Source organism: Lontra canadensis, unplaced genomic scaffold (assembly GCF_010015895.1).
Source record: "Lontra canadensis isolate GAN:19392208 unplaced genomic scaffold, GSC_riverotter_1.0 scaffold28, whole genome shotgun sequence".
In the NCBI taxonomy this organism is placed as follows: domain Eukaryota; kingdom Metazoa; phylum Chordata; class Mammalia; order Carnivora; family Mustelidae; genus Lontra; species Lontra canadensis.
Genome location: NW_022631022.1, coordinates 171,634 through 197,055, shown reverse-complemented (window position 1 = coordinate 197,055; position 25,422 = coordinate 171,634). Strand labels below are relative to the sequence as shown.

Genomic DNA, 25,422 nt, shown 5'->3' with positions numbered 1-25,422 from the left:
CCGAGCACGCCTTACCTGAGCCCCAGTGCAGGGCTGTGGTTTTGTGCAGAGATCTCCCTACTCCTCTCCTGCCCTCCTTGTATCCAGCCTGTCCATCTGCGCAGCCCCATTCGCCTCACCCTGGGCTGCCAGCCCCACCCTGGTTGGGCCCAAGCCCGCTGAGGCCCCATCAGTCTCCGTCTGGGAGGCCCTGCCCTCTCTGCCACAGTCAGCACCACTCATTTTAAGGTTTGGTTCATCTTCGGACTGGAGGAGGGTTGATGAAGTGGAGGGGGAAAGGCCACATTTACTCAGTTTCCCCAGGCTAGTGTTCCTGGGTGTGGCACTAAGGATTCCAGAACCTTCTCCCAAGTCATTAAACACTTCCCTGAACCAAGGGCTTCTGCACAGCAGTCACCTGGACAGCTGACTAGTCAGACATCTCATCTTTCCCAGACGTGCTCGCCCCAGGGGCCTATGCCTGGGGGCCACCCACGCCCCACAAGTCTCCCTGTCTTGTTGTTACTGGACTTTGAAAAGGCTCTGGCATTTAGATAACTTGCCTCCTGAAGCTCCTTTCCAGCCCAGTACCTCCTTCCTGGCTTCTTGGGACACCACTGCGTCTCATGATGCGGCCCCAGGAGATGGTTTCCCCTGAGGCCTTCCCACATGCAGCCATCGTGGCAGGAGAAGTAGACAAGGCCAGTGGAGAAGCTGCTGGCCTCAGGAGGAAGGTTGCCCCAAATACTTGCCTTCTGTTGGTGACTTGCCCTCGGTTACTCATAATGCGCATGCGCGTGTGTCATTTAATGAAAATGTTTTCATTCCCATTTCTTCCCCCTTTTCCTTTCTTGATCTAGGTTTCTTGAAATCCAGAAGCCTGGGCTCTGTAAGATGCTTCGCATCCTTGCTTTTGCTTATCCCTACACCTGGGACTCCCTCCCCATCTTCTACAGGGTAAGGGCCAGGCTCCATCTTTTCCCTGCCTGTTGGCAACACCCGGGACCCTTCCATTTCCTGAGCTCCTGGGGATCAGAGTGCCATGCTGGTTACTGCACATGGGAGTCGAGACCTTCCTTATTAGAGGGTACATAGTAGTTAGGAGACAGCAGGAACATATGCCAGACCACAGACGATGCATCAGTGGCCAGCACTGACTATGGGCTCAGAAGTAATCATGGAGGGCTGCCTAGGGGAGGCAACCTGGGCTTTAGTGGAGGGACCAGGAGAGCAGGCTCTGGAGGCAGATCTCTAATATGTACTCACTGTAGGGCTTTGGCAAGTTATGTGCCATCTCTGTGCCTCAGTTTCTCTCAGCTATAAAATAGGCATGATAGTAACACCTTGGTCCATCAGCCTGTGGGGAAGATTACATGAGGGAACATATAAAATGCTAGCCAGTGACAAGTGTCCAATAAACGCATTATGTATTATCATCAATTAACATGCTAGTAGCAAAGGAAAAAATGTGAATGGGGGCTCTTAAGGATAGATGGGGATTAGACAGAGAATAGGTAAGAGAACAGGAAGAGGGTGTAGGAGGGACACAAGAAGGGGGAGAGTCCAGACACTCTCAAATTAGATGGACCAGAGTTCAAATCCCAGTCCCACTCCTCACTGGCTGTGTGACCTTAGGCAATGCACACAACCTCTCTGAGTCTCCGTTTCCTCATTTGTAAATGAGGCTAACATCCCCTCCTGCACGGGGACGGGGAGGGGAGGGTTCACTTAATCCGCAGATCTGAAGGGCTCAGCCGTGCCTGGAACATGGCCTGCACCCAGTGAGGGTTTCCTTTCCCAGGGGCAGCCTGAGGTTTGATGCTTGAAGCAGGGACAGAACAGGGAGGGTCAGAGCAGGCTCCACCTGTGTGGGCCCCAGGGGAGATTCCCCTGATCCTTCCCCAGGGACAGAGAACACATACAGGAAACCGGAGCAGAGAACAGGCGGGTCCCACGCACCAAAAATCACACCACAGAGGTCCGCGTTATGGACACTGTGTGCTCTCTGGTGCCCGGCTGTGGCAGACGGTGGACAGTGGGGTGGGGAGGTCTCATCCTGAATGGTGATGATGAGGACACAGGTTCTGGAATCATCCTGCCTGGATCCAGATCCTGACGTCATTGCTCATTCGTGGTTTGCACATCACCCTCTGGTCTGGCTTCTTCATCTGCAAAATGGGAAGCTGGAGTCCGCCTCATGGTAATTGTTGAGGCGGGGCTCTGATGAAATCACGCAAGAAAGGGACTGGCCCAGTGCCCCAGGTTAGTGGCGGCAGCTGTCGATGTTCACAAAGATAATACAAAAGCGATGCTTAACTCTTAAACAGCATCATGGCCATAATTAATACATTTTGATGACTCAGAAGGCCTTCCAGGGATTTCTGGGCCTTAAAACCTTAATCAGGAACATGAAAGTAGGCGACTCGCTAGTAAGAGGTGAGTTCAAGGGTGAACAGACCACTTTTTACTATACTTACATTTTACCCCCAGACAGTAGAGTAGCAATAGGTCTACTAGGGTTTTTCTTTTCCTGCATTTCTTTCCTTTTCATTTGTTCCTAAATAACCCAAAAGTCTTTATGAGCATTTGGAGGATTAAAATACAGTTGCCCTGGGTCTCGGATGATCGCAGGATGGGAATTCTGCTCTCACAGTCCCTGAGAGTTCCCTTTCCAAGCCACAGACCTGAGGCATGAGGGCCTTGGCCTGTGGCGTCCACACATGTGCGCAGAGATGTCTTGAGGCGATGAAAAGGGAGAGGGCCTCTGTGCAAGACCTCATGTTTCTTTAACTGCCCGCAGCTGTTCCTGCTGCCTGGGGAGGGTGTGCAGAATGAAGCCATCTTGAACCACCAGAAGCACATGGCCATGACCCTCCTGGCCTCTTTCTTCTACTCCGCACACCTGCCAGAGCGCCTGGCACCCGGTCGCTTCGACTACATCGGTGAGTGTGGCGGGCGGGGAAGTGGGGGAGGCCCTGTGGCCCGGGGTCGTCCAACCCAGAGACAGATGCCAGTGCATGCGGTGTGAAGGGGAAGCAGGGGCAGGGAGAGCAGCATTCCTCAGGAGCTTGTTTAGGAGCAGGCCAGGTGAAGCAGAACTGGAGACCGGGTTGTATGCAGCCAGCAGATGGCAGGGCTTCGAAGGTGGGGGAGGATGGAGAGCAGGTGGGTCTAGGATTTAGCCCATTCCTATGGGCTATGGGGCCCGAGAGTGCCATTATTACCCAGAACATGAAATCCCATTGTTGAACAGACACTGAGGGCGGCCCCGGAGAAGAACAGGACAGACAGTGCAGTGGGCTCTGAGGCAACCAGATGGCAGGAACCGTGCTAAGGAGGGGAGAGTGTCTGTCTCGTTCGGGTGGGCGCAGTAGGGCCAGGAGGCCTAGTAGAGCAGTGGTTCTCAGGTCTGGCCCCCAGACCATCATTTTCTGCATCATCTGGGAACATGGAAATTCTCAGACCCCGGCCCAGACATCCCATACCAGAAGCTTGGGGCCAGCGGCCCAGCACTCAGGCTGTTTGACTCTCCAGGGGAACCTGAGCTCACTACAGTGAGAGAACTGATGTGGGGGAGGGGCCGTGTGAGCCCCGGGACCTCCACCTGCTGGGAGAGTTCCTTCCCTCCCTATCTAGGGAGGCGGGGTGGGCACTGGCTGGAGGAGGCACCCTTGGGTGCCACTTCTGGTGAGGTTGATAAGTCCCGGGGACCAGTGTTCCTTAGATAAGCTGTCATGGGCATCCAAAGGTCAGCCCCTGTCCTTGAATGGTGGGCAGGGACCTTAGTTCTCCCCATGCCCATTTTGCCCAGTGATTTTTCATCTCCTCCCACCTGAGACGTGGCCACATTTGCTTCATTGATTCTGAAAAGACCTTCATCTCTTTGACTTACTCTCTCCTACCAGGAGGCATTGCAAAGACCAAAAGGCTGGGAGGGCAGGTTCCCCCCAAAAAGGAAGGAGACAGGAGGGCCAGGGGACTGGAACTTGCCAGCAGGAGCCCTGTCCACTGGGGAGCCCTGCCTAGATGAAACAGAGGGGTTGTATCTGATGTCTGGGGGCTTCAGGCAAAGTCGTCCTGGGCCTTGTTTTGCCAATGCCCTGGTTTCTTAATAATGTTTCATTCATTCACCTTTAGTCCTATCCTCTTGGGCCTCGGGGTACAGAGCAGAAAGACACCCCTATGAAGGAACATTTGCCAGACAGTTGTTAATGACAGGTCACCAACAAGGGATTTGGAAAGTTCTCTGTCTTGCATTCATGGAGTCTGCCAGACGTGAGCCTCCCTCTCCAGTGTGGGCCAAGGTGCTGACTGGTAAGGGCCGGCTCAGAGAAAGTTCTTCCACGTTCCTGGGGGGGCCAGAGTGCTGAGATCACTTTTCCTGCCGCAGTCGCATCTCAGATACATCCTGTGCCCGTGGCGTTTTCTGTCTTTGGCTCTCCTGCTCTGGTTGGGGACAGGTTTGTGCCTCTGGGAGCTCACTCAGCTGGTCACTTCTTTCTGCTTGGATGTATGTCCTTGGAGAGCAGGGCTCTCTGCTGGACAAGAAGCACTTTGCTGCATCCCAAATGGACTTGGCAATTCTACCAGCCCCCGAGTATAGCCTGAGCAAGGCAGGGGCAGCTTGGGACTGGGCACACCTTCTTCCCCAGGGGACACAACCTGAGGGGCTGGCAGCTCCTGCCCTAAGGGGCTCATGGGCCTCCCACCGGAGAGGGCCCTCACTCCCACACTCCCATTCCTGTCTCTGCTTCTGCTCCAGACTGCAGGTGCCCAGGCTGCTCCCTTCCTGGGACACAGTTATCAAATACTTACTCTGGGGTAAGACCTGGGTGTATGACTTCTCTCTTTCTCTTTCAAAGATTTTATTTATTTATTTGACAGACAGAGATCATAAGTAGGCAGAGAGGCAGGCAGAGAGAGAGGAGGAAGCAGGTTCTCCGCTGAGCAGAGAGCCCCATGCGGGGCTCGATCCCAGGACGCTGGGATCATGACCTGAGCTGAAGGCAGAGGCTTTAACCCACTGAGCCACCCAGGTGCCCCTCATTCTCTCTTTTTACTGAAAGAATCCTTTTTGAACTCTTGTGTTGTATCCGGGTGCTAGGATGGCCATAACAAAGAATCACATACCTTGGGGCTCATACCACAGAAATGCATTTTCTCACAATTTTGGAGGCCGGGAGGCTGAGACCAAGGTCGGGGCGGGTTTGGGCTCTCCCGAGGCTTCTCTCCCTGGTTTGCAGATGGCCCTCTTCTCGGTCTCGCTCACATGGTCTTTCCTCTCTGTATGTGCCTGCCCAGGCCCCCACCTCCTCTTCTTAGAAGGACACCAATCACCGTGGGTCCAATCTAGTGATCTCATTTTAATGTAATTGTCTCTTAAAAGATCCTATCTCCAAATACAATCACATTGTGAGGTACCTGGGGTTGAGACCTTGACCTTCAGAACTGGGGAGAGGGAGACACAAGTCAATCCATGACACGTGCTGTCTTCTCATCTTCTGGTTTCTAAGGGTTGTCCCACACACAGTCCTCGGCCCTGGGCAATAGACTCCTTTCTTCACCAGTACCAACTCAGCGCATCCTTGCCCACCCCCACCCCTGCCCCCTCTGCTGGCTAGCCAGGGTCCTGCAGGGCATGGGGAGGAAGTGTCCCCTGTCATGTGTGGGATTAACCAGCAGTAGGAGGCTACCTCCTAAGTCTGGCTGGCCTCTCCTTTGGCACCGAAGTCAGAATAGGAGCTGAGAAGTGCTGGCCCTGCAGAGGTGAACTTTGGCAGAATGTAAGACTAGAACCTCTTACCGGAAAACACAGGACTGGTGGATAAGGTGTTTGAAACATGGACTTGCTTTGCTCAATGGCCTTTTTTATTTTTCCTCACACTGCATTTTAAAAATAAATGTATTGAGGCATACTTTCCATACCAAAGAATTCCCTAATTTCAACTATACAATTCCATGATACTTCCAGCAGACTTACCTAGTAGTACAACCATCTGCATACATGAGTTTTAGAACATGACCATTGCCCCAGTAAGATCCCTCATGCCTGTGTCCTGTTAGTCCCGATTCCTACCCCCGGTCTGAAGCAGCCACGAATCCGCCTCATGTCTGCGCATTTGCCTTTTCTGGATATTTGACATAGACGGAATCTGACAGTACATGGTCTCTTGTGCCTGGCTTCCTTCACCCAGAATAACATGTCGAGTCTACAGGCCACAGTATAGAATCAATAGTCCATTATTTTTCATTGCTGATCTTGGTGGCCTTTTCTGTGTTTGCTGTAGGTCACAGTCACCAGCTGTTCCATGTGTGTGTGATCCTGGCCACTCACATGCAGATGGAAGCCATACTTCTGGACAAGACTCTGAGGAAGGAATGGCTCCTGGCACATGCCAGGCCCCTGTCTTTCCCTCAGATAGCTGGAGCCATCCTTCTGTGCCTCGTCTTCAGCCTCAGCAACATAGTTTATTTCTCAGCTGCTCTGTATCGGATTCCCGAGCCAGAATTACATAAAAAAGAAACATGATTCAGACCGTAACATGTTCGTGCCAGATGTCAGCCTTAAGCTAGCCCATCCTAGCCACCCTAACCCAGCCGCAGGGAACCAGTTTCCAGAGGTCTGAAATAGCCGCAATGGCTGATGTCTTGGCATTTTTGAGTGGGTTCTTGTCAATAAGGTATTGAACTGGGGACATTTCTCTAGATGTGCACTGATTCTATATTATTTTAAAAGGGGAAGATGGGTTCAAGTAAGTCCTTGTTTGGGCAGATTCTTAATATTTCATTAAGTTTTAAATTTATTTAAAATGGGTTTTTCAATCCTATTTAAACAGTTGGAAGAAGCATGCCGCCCTTGTAGCTTGACATTAAACATTTGAATGAAGCTTCATGACCTTTGTAGTATTACCCTTTGCAAATGGAACTTACTTCAGTTGATGAGTTCCACATAGCATAGCCTCTCCCAAGAGCTCCAGGGCGGGAGAATGAGCCAGAAAGATCAGTGTAAGGAACCTGAGTCAGAGGAAGTTGGGTCTGTGGGAGTTCTGGGGACAGGGGAAGCACTCCAGAAGGGAGAGACCTGGTTTGGGGAAGGGTCTTCTTCCTTTCCCCACCTAGTGAAAGGAATGGATAGAAAAGAGTCCTCTTTTCCACAAGTCCGTTCTACCTTATAGTGCCAAAACCCATGTCATTAGAACACGCACATGGCTGGCTGTCCATGTTCTATTTTTTAATGTTTTCATTAAATGCCGGTTTGATGCTGCACCTTATTGTGTAGTATGGGTCAAATGTGTAGTGTGTGGGAGTTGGCTGACTTAAGCTCTGTTGGCTGAGTTCATCTGTCACCTTTTAAACCAACGTCATCACGACATTTGGGGATGTTGTACATCTTCTAAATATGTTGCAGATGTCAGAGTTCATGTGCAGGAGAAGTTAAGACCTTGTTAATGGGTCAGTCAACTGTAGTGATTCTCAAGCTTTATCGTGAATCAGAAACACTTGGTGGGTTTCCAGGATTTCCAGGCAAAGTCAGAAGATTCTGCATTTGTCGTTTAAAATGTAGGTCTTTTAGAGGAGATTTGCTCTAAATCTGAGTAAGTCCCCAGGTGATTCTAATGCAGAAGGGCCCCAGGCCAAACTTGAAGAGATGCTTTCCTCATGAATTCCAGAAGGCATTGGGCCTATCAGCTTGCTGTGATTGACCCAATTTTCAATGACCTACCACCTAAGGATATAGCCCCTTGTTTTCTACTCTTCATGAGACTGAGCAATTTCTCATCTTTTGCATTGGGAGTTAAATTTTAGTATTTCCTGGTGTTTTTGGAGAGTACAGAAATGCTGATGCAAACCAGTTTTTAACAGAGGCCCATCAATCCCTGGTCTGCACTTGCTAATGACTTAAGGGGCTGTACATCACAAAGCAGGATCTTCTTTGCTGCCTTAGGAATACCCCCATATCTTAGAATTCTCCTCTATGGTTAGCAGGCCCAGAAACTGAAACGGCCTTGTGAATAGTTCATTGTCCAATCCTCTAAGGACAAGTAAAAATTTATATTGGATGAGAGTGGTCAAGAAATATTATTTCATTAGTTTTATTATCTGTTTACTTCCTCTGGGGAAGGTAGACTGATAAAATTATATGGGCTGGTAAATTTTTGGTACATTAATTGCCAGCTGCCTGACAAAATTTAGTTTTTGGCAACAATCTGACATTGTTAGTGGAATTTTACCCCAGCAGGGTCTGTGGGCTCCCTTTTCATCTTGCTGTGACTGCAATTTTATGCTGAGATAGTACAAAGTTTAAATACCCTATTCTAGTAATGCCAAAGACATGAAGCTTTTTAATATATCTTATTTAGAAAAAGTAAAATAATGTTTTTTGTTTAGCTCAGAAATAGTTGAAAGATAATAAGGTGATTCATTTGAAGGACATTTAAATTATTTAATTTTGGGTTATGTGGCTTTTTCACCATACTTCACAATGGAAAAAGAAATGCTAGATCCACAAAATAGGAGCTGTGATTCATAATGTTTTTAGATGTTTGGTAAACTTAGTCCCATGGTATACTTTTGGACAGTGTTACAAGTTAAAATTTGAGAACAGTTTTCAATATACTGATTTAGAAGCTTCTAGATGTGGGAAGTGGATTTACATATATTAATTAACCTTAGGTATTAAGAGTACTGGGGCTAGGGGTTCCTGGGTGGCTCAGTGGGTTAAAGCCTCTGCCTTCGGCTCAGGTCAGATCTCAGGGTCCTGGGATCGAGCCCTACATCGGGCTCTCTGCTCAGCAGGGAGCCTGCTTCCCTTCCTCTCTCTCTGCCTGCATCTCTGCCTAATTGTGATCTCTGTCAAATAAATAAATTTAAAAAAAAATTACGGGGCTAGAGTTTTGCTTAAGCCATCCCAGAAAGTCAAAAATGCTGGCATTGGGTGAGCTGAAGACCCCACTGGGAAGATGTCTTTTCGTGTAGCACCTCTCAGTGGTGCTTTTTTTGAGTTTTTTGAGTGTCTCAATTCGCCCCTGAGACACACCATACTTCCATTGGTGGTGACTGCTCGCCATGGCACTGCCTCAAAAGGGGTGACAGACTCCCAATGGGATGTCCCTATTCTTCCTCCCCCTGTTGAGAAACAATACGCCCAAATTTCCCAGACGCCACAGTTGCGATAAAGCCTGAATGTGTGTGAATGAGGCCACGTCGTCAGCTTCACCTTCCTCTGCTCATCTTAAGAGTTTCACTTTCCATTGCTCACTTTTTAGAGAGAATCAAATTTGTTACTGTGGATTTGAATGAGAAGTGGGAGGTTTTAGAAATCATTTGAGTACAAAGTGGTCTAAATATTTGGTTTGCTGCAGTCTTTCTCAAAGTGCTTATTGTGGAACCCAGCTCACATGAGAAGTTCTAAGGAAGGCAAGTTGGAGAACGGGGCGGTCACATGTGTTGGATAAACCCTTTGTGTGGCTCTATTGTGTCCCAAATTTCTCTTGGCCATGACCAAACTATATGTTTCGCTATATGAAACACCTATTAACACTGTATGATGACGCTCTATAACTATTAGTTGAATGCCAGCCTCTGATTTTCTAGCCAACAATCTATCATGGACAAAAAGGCAAAGACCCATTTCTTTCTTTTTTTTTTTTTTTTAAAGATTTTATTTATTTATTTGGCAGAGAGAGATCACAAGTAGGCAGAGAGAGGCAGAGAGAGGAAGGGAAGCAGGCTCCCTGCCTAGCAGAGAGCCCGATGCCGGGCTCAATCCCAGGACCCTGAGATCATGACCTGAGCTGAAGGCAGAGGCTTTAACCCACTGAGCCACCCAGGTGCCCCCAAAGACCCATTTCTAAACTCAGATGTTCTTCCAACTTACAGCAATGTCTAGCTTTCTTAAATTGCGTGGGAGAAAGAAAATAAAATTTATTTGTTATAATAAATTCCTATTTCCCCCCTTGATTTGGTTATGTTTCACCTATCACACGGCAAACGTGTTTGTCATAAGAAAGAGATTGCTACACACCTGTGCGTTGTTAAATCATTCTGTGGATATTTCTTTTGTGCCTGCTACATATAGAATGAACGATGTTTTAGGGGCTGGAGATAAGAGAAGTGAGGAAAACCCACCTCACTTGCATGGAGGAAATGTGCTGATGGTCAGTGGGAAAAGGGATGAGGCCAGATAGTGGGGAGTACGCTAAAGGAAATAAGCCTGGTGGAGAAATGGAGGTGGGAGGGACAGGGCTGAGGAGATTGGATGGCCACTCGGAGAAGCTGACAGCTGAGGAGAGCTTCGATGGCTAAAAAGGGTCCCACTTTGCCAGCATGTTGTGGGGTCGGTGTTCTGGGTTGATGTGGCATATATGCAAAGGCCCCAAGTCCAGGAGGCACTTGTCCTGTTGGAAGTATGGAAATCAAGCCACTCATCCCTGAAACATATTAACTCTAGAAAATGTATGGGTCACTTGACTTTTGAACAATTCTGGAATTTCTCCTGGATGTTCTTCCCAGGAGATTGTGCAAGGGGTTTTCCTCTGGCCTCTTGGTATTTGTATGAATGCTTCGACTCTGTAATAGATGTATTTCAGACAAAGACAGAGGGAATCTCAAAGATAATTTAATTCAGCCTCTCGAAAATGTGTTTGATGTTGTAAAATGCACATTGTCAGGCCCAGATGGACAGACGCAGAAAACCTTGGGAGGGAAAAGTAGTTCTTGAGTTTTAAATTTTAAACAAAAGCCCCAAGTGATTTTTAATATAAGAGAGTTTAAGAAACACTGGTCTATTTCAACCATTCTTTTTTTTTTTTTCACATTTGGAAAAATGTTCCCAAGTAGTATGAAGAATTCCCAGGTATTGGGGTGTCTTACAGGTTCAGTTGGTAGAGCACAGTTCTTGATGTCAGTGTTGTAGGTTTGAGCCCCATGTTGGGAGTAGAGATTACTTAAAAATAAAATCTTAAAGAAAAAGAGACTTCTCAAGTACTTTTCATCCTCCCCCCTTTGGGAATTTCTATAACTCTCTTCTCCAACAGTGAGAAACGTGGCTCTTATTATCACAAACTATTATTTCCTCAATCTTAGAATGTACAGAATGTCATTTCAGAATTACCAACCCATGTCTGCAAAAAGGCTTACTAATTAGAATTCGATATATGTTTCAGGTTCTTTTTGTCTTGAGCCTGAGGGCATATGGTCTCAATAGTCTAAATTACTTGGGTTGGTTATGGCCCATTTATGTGTATGTTATTCATTTGAAATATGGTTTAGATCATTTATTTCTTTTTGTATCAATTTTACAAGCCCCCCATGCCCCCCCAACTAAGATTGCTGATTTTATTGTCTTTTGAATCTGTAAAACATTAACATCCAGTCATTCATTTTCAAATGGCCTGGGGAGAGTCCCAGGGCCAGTGGATGTAAGATGATGCTGCCACAGCTGATGGGAGTGAACAGCTGGGTCCCGAAGAGAGTGTCCCAGTGTTGTGTGTTGGAAGTGCCACAGGTGTCCTGTCTTCGTTGTACCACCCTCCCTCAAACACTCTAGGCTTTGGCAGTATCTGGTCACTAGTAGTTACATGGTTCCCACAGATGGACTCACGTAGCTAGGTATTTGAGTTAATTATGGTTCCCATCAGCTGAAGTGTCAGCCTCTCCCCTGTGTTTTGCATAGGACCCTCTCAGTCCAGTTGGGCAGTTTCTTATAAAGTCAAACTTACACTTATGGTGAAACCAACCATCCCACCAAGAGAAATGAAAATCCCTATCTTCTTAAAGACCTTTATGCAGATAATTAGACCGTAATTGCCAAAGGGTGGGAAGAGCCTAATTGTCCATCAGCTGGTGGGTGGATAAACTGTCATGTGTTCATACAAGGGATTACTACTCAGCAGTAAAAAGGGAACATGTTACTGATACGTGCAACGCATGTGTGAATCTCAAAAGCATTTTGCCCAGCTAGAGAAGAGGCCTTCTGGAAAAGAGGAAACTCTAAGGGAGGAAGTCAGGAAAGTGGTTGCCAAGGGCTGGGGGTAGAGGAAGGTGATTGACCACAAAGGGGCAGCACAAAGAAGGTTTTGGAGTGTTGGGAGTATTACACATCTGACAGTGACGATGGCTACAGGGTGCTGTGTTTGTCAAATACGTAACATACACGGCACAACCAAAAAGAGTAGATTTTACTGGACATAAATTATACTCCATAACTTGACTTTATAGAAGCCTCCCTGTTCTATTACCTCCCTGTCTACTACCGTTATCCCTGGTGTGGATCTCTAATTCTAAGGGAAAGTGCAAATCTTTTACTGGCTATGGGGAACCCTTTGGGGGTAGAGATAAGAATGTGTTAGGTGGGGGTGCCTGGGTGGCTCAGTGGGTTGGAGCCTCTGCCTTCGGCTCGGGTCACCATCTCAGGGTCCTGGGATCAAGCCCCGTGACGGGCTCTCTGCTCAGCGGGGAGCCTGCTTCCCCCTCTGTCTCTGCCTGCCTCTCTGCCTACTTGTGATCTCTATCTGTCAAATAAACAAAATCCTTAAAAAACAAACAAAAAGAATGTGTTTGGTGTAAGATACCTGTTTTTTTGTTTTTGTTTTTACTTTTTTTTTTCTAAGAAAATAAGCTTTAGTATGGATAGAGGTGAGGAAGGAGAAACTGGCCAGAAGAAAAGCTGGAGTGGGGGACTCCACTTAAATAGTGGGTTATTTACCTGGGTCCTCAGCTGGTATGGATTTGTCCATTCCTTCCAAACATTAACAAGAGGGCCTCTCTTGCTGGGCGCTGGGGTGCAACAGCGCCACCTAGCGAGGCTGTGGGGATAAGCCGGTAAAGGATGCCATAGGGAAGAGTGACCAAACTGGGATGGGAGCTCTGAAGCAATGCAACAGGTGTTGGCAGGGTGTAGGGGACTGGGGGTGTGGAGTAGAGGTCCAGCATCCAGTGCCAGGTCGTTGATGAGGATCTTCTGAGAACTGAGAGTAAGAAGGCAGTGTCGGAGGAAAGCAGGACGGCTACATGAGCCCAGGGTACTTAAGGGCCATGTACCTGGAGGGGTGTCAGGGGCAATGATAAGTGATGAGCTTGGAGAGGAAGAGCCTTGGGGCCCTGTGGGGGTTGCCCAGCCCTGGGGAGCTACTGCGGTGTTGCAGGTAGGAGGGTGATGTGACCAGATCTGTGGTTTACAAGTGGCCTGGGAGGCTAGCCACAGAGAAGCCTGTTTGGTTACTGTTGCAGTCATCCAGACAAGACATGGTAGGGGCCAAGGGGATGGAGAGAAGTGGATGGAGAATTTCGAAGGCTATTTAATAGATCTGTCAAGATGGGGTGAGTGGATGTTGGAATAGAAGGAGAGGCAAAAGTCAAAGATGGTACCAGGGACCCCGGCTTGGGTGACTGGATAGATGATGATACCATCCACTGAGGGGTAGCAGGTTCAGGGGAAGAGATTAGGGTGTGGTAGGTATGACACCCAAATGGGTGCTGTGGGACACCCAAGTGGAGAAACCAGATGGGAGCTGGGTCTGTAGCTGAGAACAAATTCGAATGATATGTGAAGCCACGGGAGTGACCAGGAGTGCCCAAGGAGAAGTCTCAGCTAGCAACCAGGTCAAAACCCTAAGCTACAACATTGAAGGTGTCAGGTCCGTAATCAAAGGAACGTGACTGATACAAAGCGAAAGTCAAGCAAAGCTTTATTTCGTGCCCAGCATCGAGAATCAAACCGACCGTTCAGGGCCGCCTCTTACAGAGAGGGCGACCCCTCCCAGCCTCACAGACTAACTTTTATAGAGCAAAGGCCATGTGGTTGAGCCTGGCCACACACAGGTGGCCAATGAGATTGCAACACACAGAGAAAGCTACACAGTCATGCTCGGTCACACATGGGTGGCCAATTGAATTACAGTTCACCCCATAGTAGCTATTTGAACTAGTCTATCTCCTTGGTCAGAATTGGTGCCCAAAAGGCGGGGCCCACACTCCTTGGTAGCTAGGGAGACACTATGCGTACTCCACTGATTGGATATCTCCACCTGACCCGACTCAGCCCTGCATTCAGGCTCTGTTATCTCCACCTGACCTGACCCACCCTTGTATTTGGGCTCTGTTATCAGGGACTGGTCGACCATATTTTACTAGTTTCCTGGACTTGCTTTTAAGTAAGTTCCCCTGGGTGTGTGGGGGGGGTCAGTTTAAGTTTTACTGCATAAACAACAAAATGGCTGTTCAGCCGAGATGGAGTCGCTCTGGCTAAATAGGCCCTTACAAAGGGACAAAAAACAAAACAAGAAACGCCAAAAATGAACAATACACCTCATAAATGAATTCTGAGAAAGAGGGGCTTAGAGACCTAGAAGGAAAAAAGGGGGGGCATGGGAAAAGGAAGAAAATATTTTTAGTGTTGTTGAGAGGTCCAGGAGGGTCAATTTGGTTTAGTATCAAGGAGGTGATGGTCTCAGTGAGAAGAGTTCCAGTGGAGAGACTGAGGCCAAGCCAGACTGCAGGGTAACTAAGAGGTAAGTAGCCAGCAGCCGTGCCTAATTCCTAAATAATACAAATCCTAACTGCCATTTAATAACAGTTCTGATGGCTCAAAGACTCATCTATTAAAAAGCAATTAGGTCATTAGGGGGAAAAATTGTTATGTAGAACAATATGGGCCAAGGATATGAAATTATGTCCATTTAACTGGTGCGGTTGAGGAGAGGAGCGGATCCCCCTGAGAGCACAGATTAGATGCATATTTGATTGCAGTCCGTTTAGAGACAAACTGATGTGCCATAGAATCTGTTCATCGGATTAAAGAGTTGTTATGGACATTGTTCCTGAAGGGCAAAGACCAAACTTTATTCACCCCTGTATGCTGTCAAACAAATTCAACTGAGTAAAAGATCAACTTGGCTTTTTAAGGTGAACGGCAGCATCCTGTCTAGCAAACAAAGACAGGCTCGCGAGAGCTGTACAGAATTAAAGGTTTTTGTAGGAAGGAGGGTGGGAAAGGAAATCATTACTGAAAGAAGAGATAGGATTGTTTCAGGCCAGGTCACTTTCCCTCAGGGAGAAGGGCAGAGGGTCTTCGAGGATCATCTCATCTGCCATTGGTGGGGGGCGGACAGTAGGGGGAGGGGGAGATGGAGATGACGTCACCCGTGCTGAGACTGGAAAGTTCCTGACTGACCGGTTCAGACTACATTTTGGGGCGAAGTAGAAACTGTACCTAGGTAAGAGAGTAGGGCCCGGTTTGGTGACTCGGCCTAGCATGAGGGACTCCATTTTGGGCCTGTGGTTTTCTTTTAAACAACGCCCAGGATCAAACATTAAGAATTTCATAACACAACGTGTTATGTACGAAAGAGCTGGAGGAACCTGAGAAGGAGAACCCAGGAAAGGTGAAGGAGAGAACGAAATCCAATACGATGTGGTGATGTGGAAGCCAGGGAGGGAGAGATGCAGGGCACAGGACAAGAATAGGACACGCCTGTCCTGGAACACCTTTGACCTCGGAGTCGACCCTGGACTTGTCCTTCCATTGGCCTTCTTGTGCTGTAGGAAAAGAAACCCTCAGTTTCCTCCTGGGAAAGTGGACGGGGTTGGATTTTATTACGTCTGAGGTCCCGGTTTCAGCCCTGCAGCCCTGCAGCCCTGCATCCTGGACGCCGCGCGCTCCAGGCGGTCGCCTAGCAGACCGCCACCATTTCCGGCCGAGCAGTCACTTCCTCTGAGGCCCCGCCTTTTTTCCCTGCGGGCGGGCGCTGATTGGCCTGTATAAAAATGCGCCGGGCGCGAGCTCACGTGAGCTCGTGGTGGTGTTTGCCGGCTTTCCCGGGCGTCGCGCCTCAGCTGCCGAGTCCCGTTTCCCGCGGCCAGTTCCTCGGCCCGCCGTCTGCCACCCTCACCAGCCCGCCGAATCGAGCCTGGCGCCCCGCTCGCGCATCCCGGCAGCACGGAGCCCGCTGCCATGAAGCCAGCGTGAGTACCGGACCGCGGGGCAGGGGCCGGCGTCTCCTCGGTCTGCACCGAGTCCCCTGCTGTCCGGACCGCGGCCTCCAAAGTGGAAGCTCCCGCGTGGGCCGATAAGGAGAGCTCGGCTGGCGGGGACCGGTCCGCGGGGCGCCCTCCACGTCCCCACCTCCCCTCACGCTGGAGTCCGGCGTCCCGCTCCGGGTCCCCAGAGAGCAGAAGAGGCCAGCCCACGTCCGGGGAAACGGGGAGCCCAGAGCCTGGTGGGCTGCCGTCAGCTCGGGTTCCACCCACCTGGCTCCGGCGCCGCCGCCAGCCCTTAACGAAGTGGCCCTTTCCCGCCCGACCACCGGCGTTTCCAGGTTGCACTCTGACGCTGGTGGTGCGGGCGGGGGTCGCCCCGTGGGCTGTGCTCTGGTGCTGCTGGCGCCGGGCGGCCTCCGTCCCTGGAGGGCCCTGGCCCCCAGCGAGCGCGGCGTGCTCTTCCGAGTCCAGCCCCGCGGCCCGGAGGTTTAGACCAGGTACTGGGGCGGAGGTCCGAGCCGGCTGACAGCCCCGGCCCGCCCCCGAGCGCCCAAGCCCGCGGTGCACCCGGTCCGGAACAATCCTGCGTAAAGCAATACTTTGCCAAGGCAGCTGGTTTTCTGAAAGGGCCAAAGTCAAAATCTTTTATCTTAAAAAAAAAAAAAAAAAAAAAAAAAGTAGCTTAAGGAAACGCACCATGATATTTTGTACTGGAAACACTTAATTTGCTTGTTTCATTTCGGGCTGTGTTGCGAAAATAATTTATAATCTAAAGCCCACGCCAATAATTACACTTAATTTTATTGTTAAATGTTTATCTGCACTATAGATAAATGTGGGGGTTGCCTTGGAGGGAAGCCGCATGCTTTCGTGAAATTGGTGAAGTCAAAATATCTTTTTGATTCCAAGAGAGTAAGAAATTGCAGGTTGGAGACTAAATTTTGTTTGGGGACAAAGGATGATAAACTTGGAGAAAACAATTGTTCCTTAAAAGCGTAGACAGATCTTGATGAAAGAATCAAGTGGGATTTTCCCCACCTGCTTTGTTATCATTTGGTGAAGTTAATCCTTGTCCCTCTGCCTGGGCAATGGCTGTTGGAGCCGTGTGTGTGTTTGTGCGCATATATAAATGCTTTCAGGCTAAGCGTGGTCAATTACCTGTAGATTTTTCAAATTTACAGTGCTTCATTTTCTGTATAGTCCTTCCAGAAAAAACGCAAGCTATTTTAAATCTAGAACTATTACCTAGTACTGAAACCATCTCCTGAAACCAGTCTTGCTTACTTTTGCTTTGTGTGCCGCATATTTTCTTCTAATGCAGCTTATTCTTAGGTTATTTGGGGTGTAATGTTTTGGAACTGCTAAGGGAGAACTTTATAAATCCTAGGAAGGTTCTATATGAATTATAGGTGAGGTTTTTTTATGTTATTTTGAACTGAATGTTTTTTAACCTATGACCAGGTGGACTAAGACACCCAGGAAACTTCAAGGAAGAAAGGATCCCAAACAAGTCTTAAAGACCCAGTTGGGGTAAGGTCTACCTGTAAATTTGTGTGTGTGTGTTTTCTTCAGTCCTTTTCTGTCTTCTGTGTATGCTTGGAAGAGATGGAGATGTGGACGCATAGAGAACATTTGGTGAAATAGGTAAGGCTGGTTCCAGCTTTAAAATTTTGTTTCTATGTGGGATTCATTAGTCCAGTAAAATGAAGTTTTTGGTTGTCAGTATAACTCCAGTAACTAATTTAATTTGAAAAGTTAGATAATGAAAAATATTCTTCACCTGACCTGGAGAATTCTTCCTGCTTTCTCAGAAGGCAGGGAACTTTCTGCTTGAATGAGCATCCTCTCCCATCTTCAGGGCTGTTAAACAGTAACTGATGACTCGCTTCATAAAGATGCTGGTGTAGAACAGTTTGATTCAGTCCAATAACTAATCATAATTGCATATATTTCACGAGTTTCAGGCTTTTAGAGGCAGATGGTAAATAAGAGAAGGTTGGTTTATTCTGGGATGTTTTTCTCTCTCCACTGGCACTGGAATGTGTCTCTTGTTCTAAGTTGAGGGAACCAGGTACTTGGCACGTACATCTGAACAGCTTTTCCTTAACCTTATCACTGATGAAGAAGCCGTGTTTTGGATGTTGTGGTCATTTATTTGTATATTATTATGCTTATTTGTATATATGTATATGTTATGTTTATTTGTATATTAAGTGCTAAGCGGCCAAATTTTATTTGACATCCAGTTTCAAAGAATTCTAACAGCTTTTCAAATAATTCTCATTGTATGATGCTATTAATTTTAGAGATCTTTGTATTAGTGGTTGTATACAGCTTTATTCAATTGGTACCAGTATAATAGTGAAGAGCTGTGTGATTTGATGCTTTTGTTATCCCAAGTTTGTTTTAATTGTATGTGTATTTAAAATCCCTTGATTTTAATCCTGATATATCTGTTTACACCTGACACTTTCTGGTAGCAAGTTTTGGTTTTCATAGCATTAAGTTCATATAAGTCTCTTCTGTTGAGAGACCAAGTGTCAGATGAATGAATGGGAAGCTTAAATGAAAAGTAGTCAACTTTTGGGGCGCCTGGGTGGCTCAGTGGGTTGGGCCTCTGCCTTTGACTCAGGTCGTGGTCTCGGGGTCCTGGGATCGAGCCCTGCATCGGGCTCTCTGCTCTGCGGGGGCCTGCTTCCTCCTCTCTCTCTCTCTCTCTCTGCCTGCCTCTCTGCCTATTTGTGATCTCTGTCAGATAAATAGGTAAAATCTTTAAAAAAAAAAAAAAAAGTCAACTTTTGTTCTGGAAGCCCCTTCCTGTAATTTCACGTGTACTGTAGGGTACGCCTATTGAGCCTTCCTGATCAAGAGTGCTGCGTAGAAGTGATCAATAACACAACTGTTCAGCTTCATACTCCTGAGGGTTACAGACTCAACCAAAATGGAGACTATGAGGAGGTAATTCCCATTGGAATCAAGCTGTTTTTACTTGAGATGTTCTCTCCTGAAGGGCTTTAACATTTTTTACATATAACACAATTCACGTTTCCACTTTTTTGAAAAACTTGTTTACTTCCCTCTAACCACCAAATATAAAGTGTGGCTCGGCATACGTTTGGTATACTTGAGTTTAGAGGATTGCTTTAATGAGTTAATTTCTTGTACTAGATTATTTATTTTAGGTTATTTATTTGAGGTTAGGGATCATTTAATGAATGATTGTGCTGTGTGGCTATACACACAGACACATACACATAGATATAATTTCATGTGCAGATTAGCAGTAGGCATTGTGTATTTGTATGAAGTGTTATTTTTAGTAAAATCTTGAGCAAAGTGAGTTCAGTTCAACAAACGTTACATGAAAGCTGCAGGGCAGAAGGAGATTTTAAAAAATGAGTAAGGCACAATCCTTGCCTTTACAGCTGAGTTGGGGGCACAGAAGGAAGACAGACTGGTGTGCTGAAAGAGATGGACTACGGGAATGCAGGAGGAAGCAGTGCTTCAGGCTGTTGTCTCTACTTTCCAGCGGCCTTTCACTCTTGTGCACCCTGCTCTTGCAAGCTTGTCAGAAGCCTACCAGTGGACTCTGGACTGCTCATATTGGATGGACATCTCTTATTCTCATAATCTGTTTCTTAGCAGGACTGGCCTTCCTGAAGCCCTCTCCTGTCTCCTGTCCAAGTCTTCATGTTCTTGGCTCTCACAGGCCACTCTTTGTGGGCTCCTCTTCCTTTTCCAGCCTCTCAGTACTGGGGTGGGCTATATACCCAGGGCTCTCTTCTCTACACTTTCCGATGGCTTTAAATGTTGGTTATACAGTGATTCTGGAGGTTTTTTTTAATCTTCTGCCTAACCCTTTACTCACCTCTAAATTTGAACATCCACTGGATGTCATATATGCATCTCAAATTCTATGTGTCCAAAAGAACTCTTCTTTCCCCCCCCTCTAAGTCATTTCCTCCCTGTCTTCTTTCAGTAAATGGTAGCACCATGTGTGCTCATATGCCATCCATTCACCAGTACATTCCATCAGATCTGCTCCAACGTGAAACTGTCCTTTTGTTTCTATCTCTGCTGCCCCCACCCGTCTTAGCCTTGCTTAGCCAGGACTAGTGATTCTCAAATGATCTGTAGTGAAGGAACAGCTTTTTAAAATTTTCAGTGCATCGTGACCGATAATTTCGTGCTGCAGCTTTGCCATCTGAATTAGACCACAGAGAAGTGGTTTGATAATCTGTTCAATGAGATGAGCCCAGTGATGTCATACTGGGAGGTGGCAGCCATGTCAAATGGCTACAAAAGTTTCTAAACTTACTCCAGATTCTCTAATTCTCTCCTCCTAGACAGGAAACAAAACAATTCTCAGAGGGGCACTGGTTTGCTGACCATACTTGAAATCCAGCTGGACTGCTTGCTGCTGCTCTGAATCTTATTCTCCATTTTCCACAGAGCCACCAGAGAGATCTTTTAAAGTGTAAATCTGATCTTACCAGTTTCCTGTTTAAAATTTTTCAAGCCATAAAGTCTTTAAACGAGCAAAATCCTGCTTAATTTGTCTCCTATCTGTTTGTCCACGGTCATCTATTGCTAGCCACCCAGTCCTTTGAGTTCCTTGGATAAGCCGGGATCCTGCTTCAGGGCAGTTCTCTTGGTGTGGACTTTTCTTTCTCCTGGCTCTTAGCACAGATGGCTCCTCATCTGTGGATTTCAGCTAAAACATTAACTCCTCAGAGAGCGTGTCAGAACTACCTTATCAGAAGTGGCACCCTTTCCTCCTCCTGTCCTGGTCTGCCCTTTATGTGCTTCCTTGATAGCACTTAGCACATCAAGAGATTTGTCTCTTTTCCCTGCTATAATGTAAGCTTGAGGGGGATATGCACCTTATCTGTCCTGTTCTCCTTTCAATGAATATGGATGAAGCATGAATGAATAGTCTGGGAAGGCTTCATGGAGGAGTGGGCTTCAAAGATGTCAAATAATTGAGAACTGCCTTACTGTGAAGAACTTCATTTCTCTATTGGATTTCTCTATTAGATTAATCTCCTATGTATAAGTACATCCCCACCAGAAATCTTGATGGGGATTAGCAGTTCTCACCGCCTTGTCACAGAAGGCAGTGCTGGCCTGGAAATGGCTGGGATACCAGTCAGCACCGGAGGATTGTGCAAGTTCCTCCTCTGGGTCTTGGTTTTCTTATTAGTAAGAAGGGATTTGTTCACAACAACTTGGAGGTCATCTGACTGATCTGTCAGCACTATTTTATGTGTATCCTTTCCGTTCTAAGATTCTTCATTCTTCTTGTGAACTCTGTAGCTGTTTTACAGGATTGGGGTAAAACCTTCCATGAAGTAAGAGTTAGCCTAGCTAAAGTAAGTGTGTAATCTTTAACAAGTTATAAAATGAGCATAATAATTAATAGTATGTAATTGAAGGTAAGAATGAAATGATTCGCTGCCAGGCTAAGGTTAACACATGTTGTGTTAGCATATGTTTGAGTACTAATCTATACATGTCCCCTTTGTGGGGGGACAAAACTGCTAATTTTAAAAACATAAGGCTCATGATAGTGATATCTGTAACAGGTTGAATTTAAGGACAAGGGTATAAAACAGAAAAGAGGGTACTGCTTGACAAAGACTATAATCCACAATAAATTCTAGTGAATGCTCATGTAACAACTTAGTACTGACGTTCGTGAAATAAAAGCTGTGACATTCAGGAAGGTTACAGAAATAATTGCAATGTCTGTAATATAGAAAAACTAAAAAAATAACAAAGACAGAAATAATAGAACTCCAGCCTCTGGACAAATAGGACAATTTAGTTTACATGAAAATATATTCATATATACCTCAGTCCCCAATCAAATTTCCCAAGTTGGAGTTTGGTAATATTTTTGGTAATACAGTGTTATAATAATCATATATTGATAGAGATTTGATAATTCAAGTACTGATTTTTTTTAAGGTCACAAAATTTATTTCATAGAAAAACTCAGATGAGATTGTATTTACAGTTCATTTCTGATTTTAAGACAGTACACCAAATCACTTGATTTTATGCTGCTATGGCATTTTAAAAGAGCAAATGGTAAATTAGTATATGGAATAATACTTGATGATTTTCACAAGTCTGTGACTGAGTCATGATGATTTTGATCTTTGCTGTCCAAAATCAGCCTGGGTCTGTGAAGCATTAGTGGACTTAAAACTTCTACATTTTGTTTATAAGGGGTATAACTTGAGTTATGTCATGACTTTAAGGGTTCCAAGTTTAAAGACTTCATTTTTGGGGCGTTGTCTAGATCTTAAATGTTCACTAAGAAACATCTGAATACATTTAAACAGATGTATTTCTAGCTTAGAGTGAAGTTCCATTCATATGCTTTTTATTTTTTTCCTTCTTCACAGACTCTGTATTCATTTAAACAAGTATTTGGCATTCATACGACCCAGAAGGAGCTCTTTGATGTTATGGCTAATTCCTTGGTAGAGAACCTCATTCATGGCAAAAATGATAGGATTATTGAAGCTTTTGACATTTTCTTTTTTTTCCCCCTCTGAAAAAACTTTTTTGATACTTATATGTATTTGTTTATGTTTGGCCCAACTTGAATTCAGATTTGTTAGAGTGGTATAAAACCTACTTTTTAAAATATTTTATTTTTATTTAAGTAGGCTCCAGCTGGGCATGGAGCCCAACGAGGGGCTTGAGCTTACCACCCTGAGATCAAGACCTGAGCTGAGGTAAAAACTCGGAAGCTTTACCAACTGAGCCACCCAGGCGCCCCTACAGCCTTCTTTTTGAGCTGGTTAATTTTAAGTGTTTCTTAATACAGTGAAGAAATATTAAAAGTGGAGGACTTTTTTTTTTTTTAATTTATTTATTTGACAGGCAGAGATCACAAATAGTCAGAGAGGCAGGCAGAGAGAGAGAGGAGGAAGCAGGCTCCCCGCCAAGCAGAGAGTCCAATGTGGGACTTGATCCCAAGACCCTGGGATCATTACATGAGCTGAAGGCAGAGGCTTTAACCCACTGAGCCACCCAGGCGCCCCAAAAGTGGAGGACTTTTAAGATCTAACCCAGTGTGACCTTCAACATATAAGTCCATGTGACTTGCTACACTGTAGGTCTCTTTTTCACATATGGTGTGACAGGAAGTGGAAAAACTCACACAATGACTGGTTCTCCAGGAGAAGGAGATCTGCTTCCTCGTTGTTTGGACATGATCTTTAACAGTATAGGGTCATTTCAAGCTAAACAGTATGTAAGTTGTAATTTTTTTTTTTTTTTTTTTGAGTTGTGACTGTATCACTTGAGGGTATGAGGACCAAGAGACCTGTGGATACAGTAGTGTTAAAGGAAAACTAATACAGTGGATACATTCTGAAACTTTAAGTAGTAAATGTTTCTTATGTCTTAAATAAATGTCTTATGTCATAAATATTCTTACGTCTTAAATATGTCTTAAAAATAAAAATGTTTCTTATGTCTTAAATATGTTTTTAAAAAAACTAAGTTAAATTCTTAAAAAAATCATGGTCTGATATTTACCCCCACTTCAGGTTTTTAAATCTAATGACAGGAATAGCATGGATATACAGTGTGAAGTTGGTGCCTTGTTAGAATGGCAGAAAAGAGAAGCCATGCCCAATCCAAAGACTCCTTCTAGCAAGTAATTACATTCAGTGTGACACTGGCCTAAGGGGAACTCTGTCTGGTGGCTTTCTCAGGCATAGGGAATGACGAACATGAAAGGGAGCTGGTCTGACAGTTGACTGTAGTGAGATCAAAGTTGAGGAATGTTCTTCATTAAGTTTATTTGCTCAGTTCTGTTTGGTTTTGAGCACATGGTCCTTGAAATACTATTTAGAGAAGGTGCCACTTTGGGTGGGAAAGGGTAGAAAAGCTGTGTGTCTGGGAGGACACGGCAGGTACTGTTGGCTCACCACAAGTATGAATAGACTGCTTGCAGTGACAGGTCATTTAACTTAAATCTTTTAGTTTCCCCTTGGGATCGTTTACTTTTGATGCTGACTCTGTAAGTACTGACTTTTTGGCTTTTTTCTTTTTTCAGACGACAAGTAGACCTAGAGTTTGCAGATATGATAAATGTATAAGAATTCTACAAAGCAGAAGAGGTTGATGAAGATAGTGTCTATGGTGTATTTGTCTCTTATATCGAAATATATAGGAATTATATTTATGATCTATTTGAAGAGGTGCCGTTTGATCCCATAAAGCCTAAGTAAGTAGCAAAGAGTCCCTTGTCAGCTGCTTAACCTTGGGGAAGCCACTTTACCTCAGTGAGCCTTAGTTTTCTCAGTGATAAATGGTGATAATACCTTTGTTTTCCCAATGAAATATGATGTGCATATATTTCATACACATATAATATGCATAATACATCATGCAGTTGGTGTTCAATGCATAGTTTTATTCTTAACCAGATATGCAGCTGTATTAGGGAACCAGTGGGTTAAGGCATCTAAGGAGAAGAGAGACCTGAATCCTCATCTTAGACATACTTTTGAGAACTCTTGGCCTTGGGGCTGTATTTTTGGGTTCCCTGGAGTTACTTTTCAAGAACCTAACGCTTCGTGTTGGGAGTTTGTAGCCATGTTAACCATCTGCAGTTGGTGATCGCTATAGAGTGGAGCCCAAAGCTGTTGTCTGTACAACTGATACAGATCTTTCATCACTGATTAATGTGAAGTGACATCTGTAACATCATTCCACCAGAGTTAAAAGACAATTCCTTAGATTTCCTTGGGTCTTCCAGCTCAGACTGAAGAGGAATGATCAGCCTCACCTCACAATCTGTTTGTGCAAGAGTGGACTCTGGAGTCTCATGTCATATTAGTATCTTGTTCTTAAGGTGATTTTTTTTTTTTCTTTTCTTGGACAGACCGAGATCACAAGTAGGCGGAGAGGCAGGCAGAGAGAAGGGGGAAGCAGGCTCTCTGCCTAGCAGAGAGCCTGAGGCGGGGCTCGATCCCAGGACCCCGAGACCATGACCCGAGCCGAAGGCAGAGGCTCAACCCACTGAGCCACCCAGGCACCCCGATGGTTTTGTTCTTAAGCTAAATGCTTATCATCAGTGCTGTCTTTGTTAGGGCCTCTCAGAAATAAATAATATGAAGACTAACTGAACATTATTGGAGAAACACCTGGATACTTAGAAAACCATTAGACTGAGAACAGGTTTAATAAATTAAGCAATTTATAGATTACTTCCTTTCCCATTTGTTGTGTGTACCCATTTTCCTCAACTTTTTTTTTTTTTTTTTTTAATTTTTTTTTTTTTTTTTGAAAAATCAAAAGTGGGCAGAGAGACAGGGGGGGGGGGGCTGGGAGGGGGGAAGCAGGCTGCTTGCTGAGCAGAGAGCCCGATGCAGGGCCAAATCCCAGGACCCTGGGATCATGACCTGGGTGGAAGGCAGAGTCTTTAACCCACTGAGC

At 45.8% G+C, this 25,422-nt stretch overlaps 1 protein-coding gene across 6 annotated transcripts in view; it reads left to right on the top strand.

Moving 5' to 3' along the window:
- PAQR5 (progestin and adipoQ receptor family member 5) overlaps nucleotides 1–6,520 on the top strand; it is a 72,351-nt gene extending 65,831 nt beyond the window's left edge. For all 6 annotated transcript variants that reach the window (XM_032864588.1, XM_032864586.1, XM_032864587.1 and 3 more), the window contains 3 exons: nucleotides 840–936; nucleotides 2,780–2,921; nucleotides 6,267–6,520. In XM_032864588.1, the coding sequence (XP_032720479.1) occupies nucleotides 840–936; nucleotides 2,780–2,921; nucleotides 6,267–6,508 (481 nt within the window). In that variant the 3' untranslated portion in view covers nucleotides 6,509–6,520. The remainder of the gene's footprint in view (nucleotides 1–839; nucleotides 937–2,779; nucleotides 2,922–6,266) is intronic.
- Nucleotides 6,521–25,422: the final 18,902 nt, after the last annotated feature.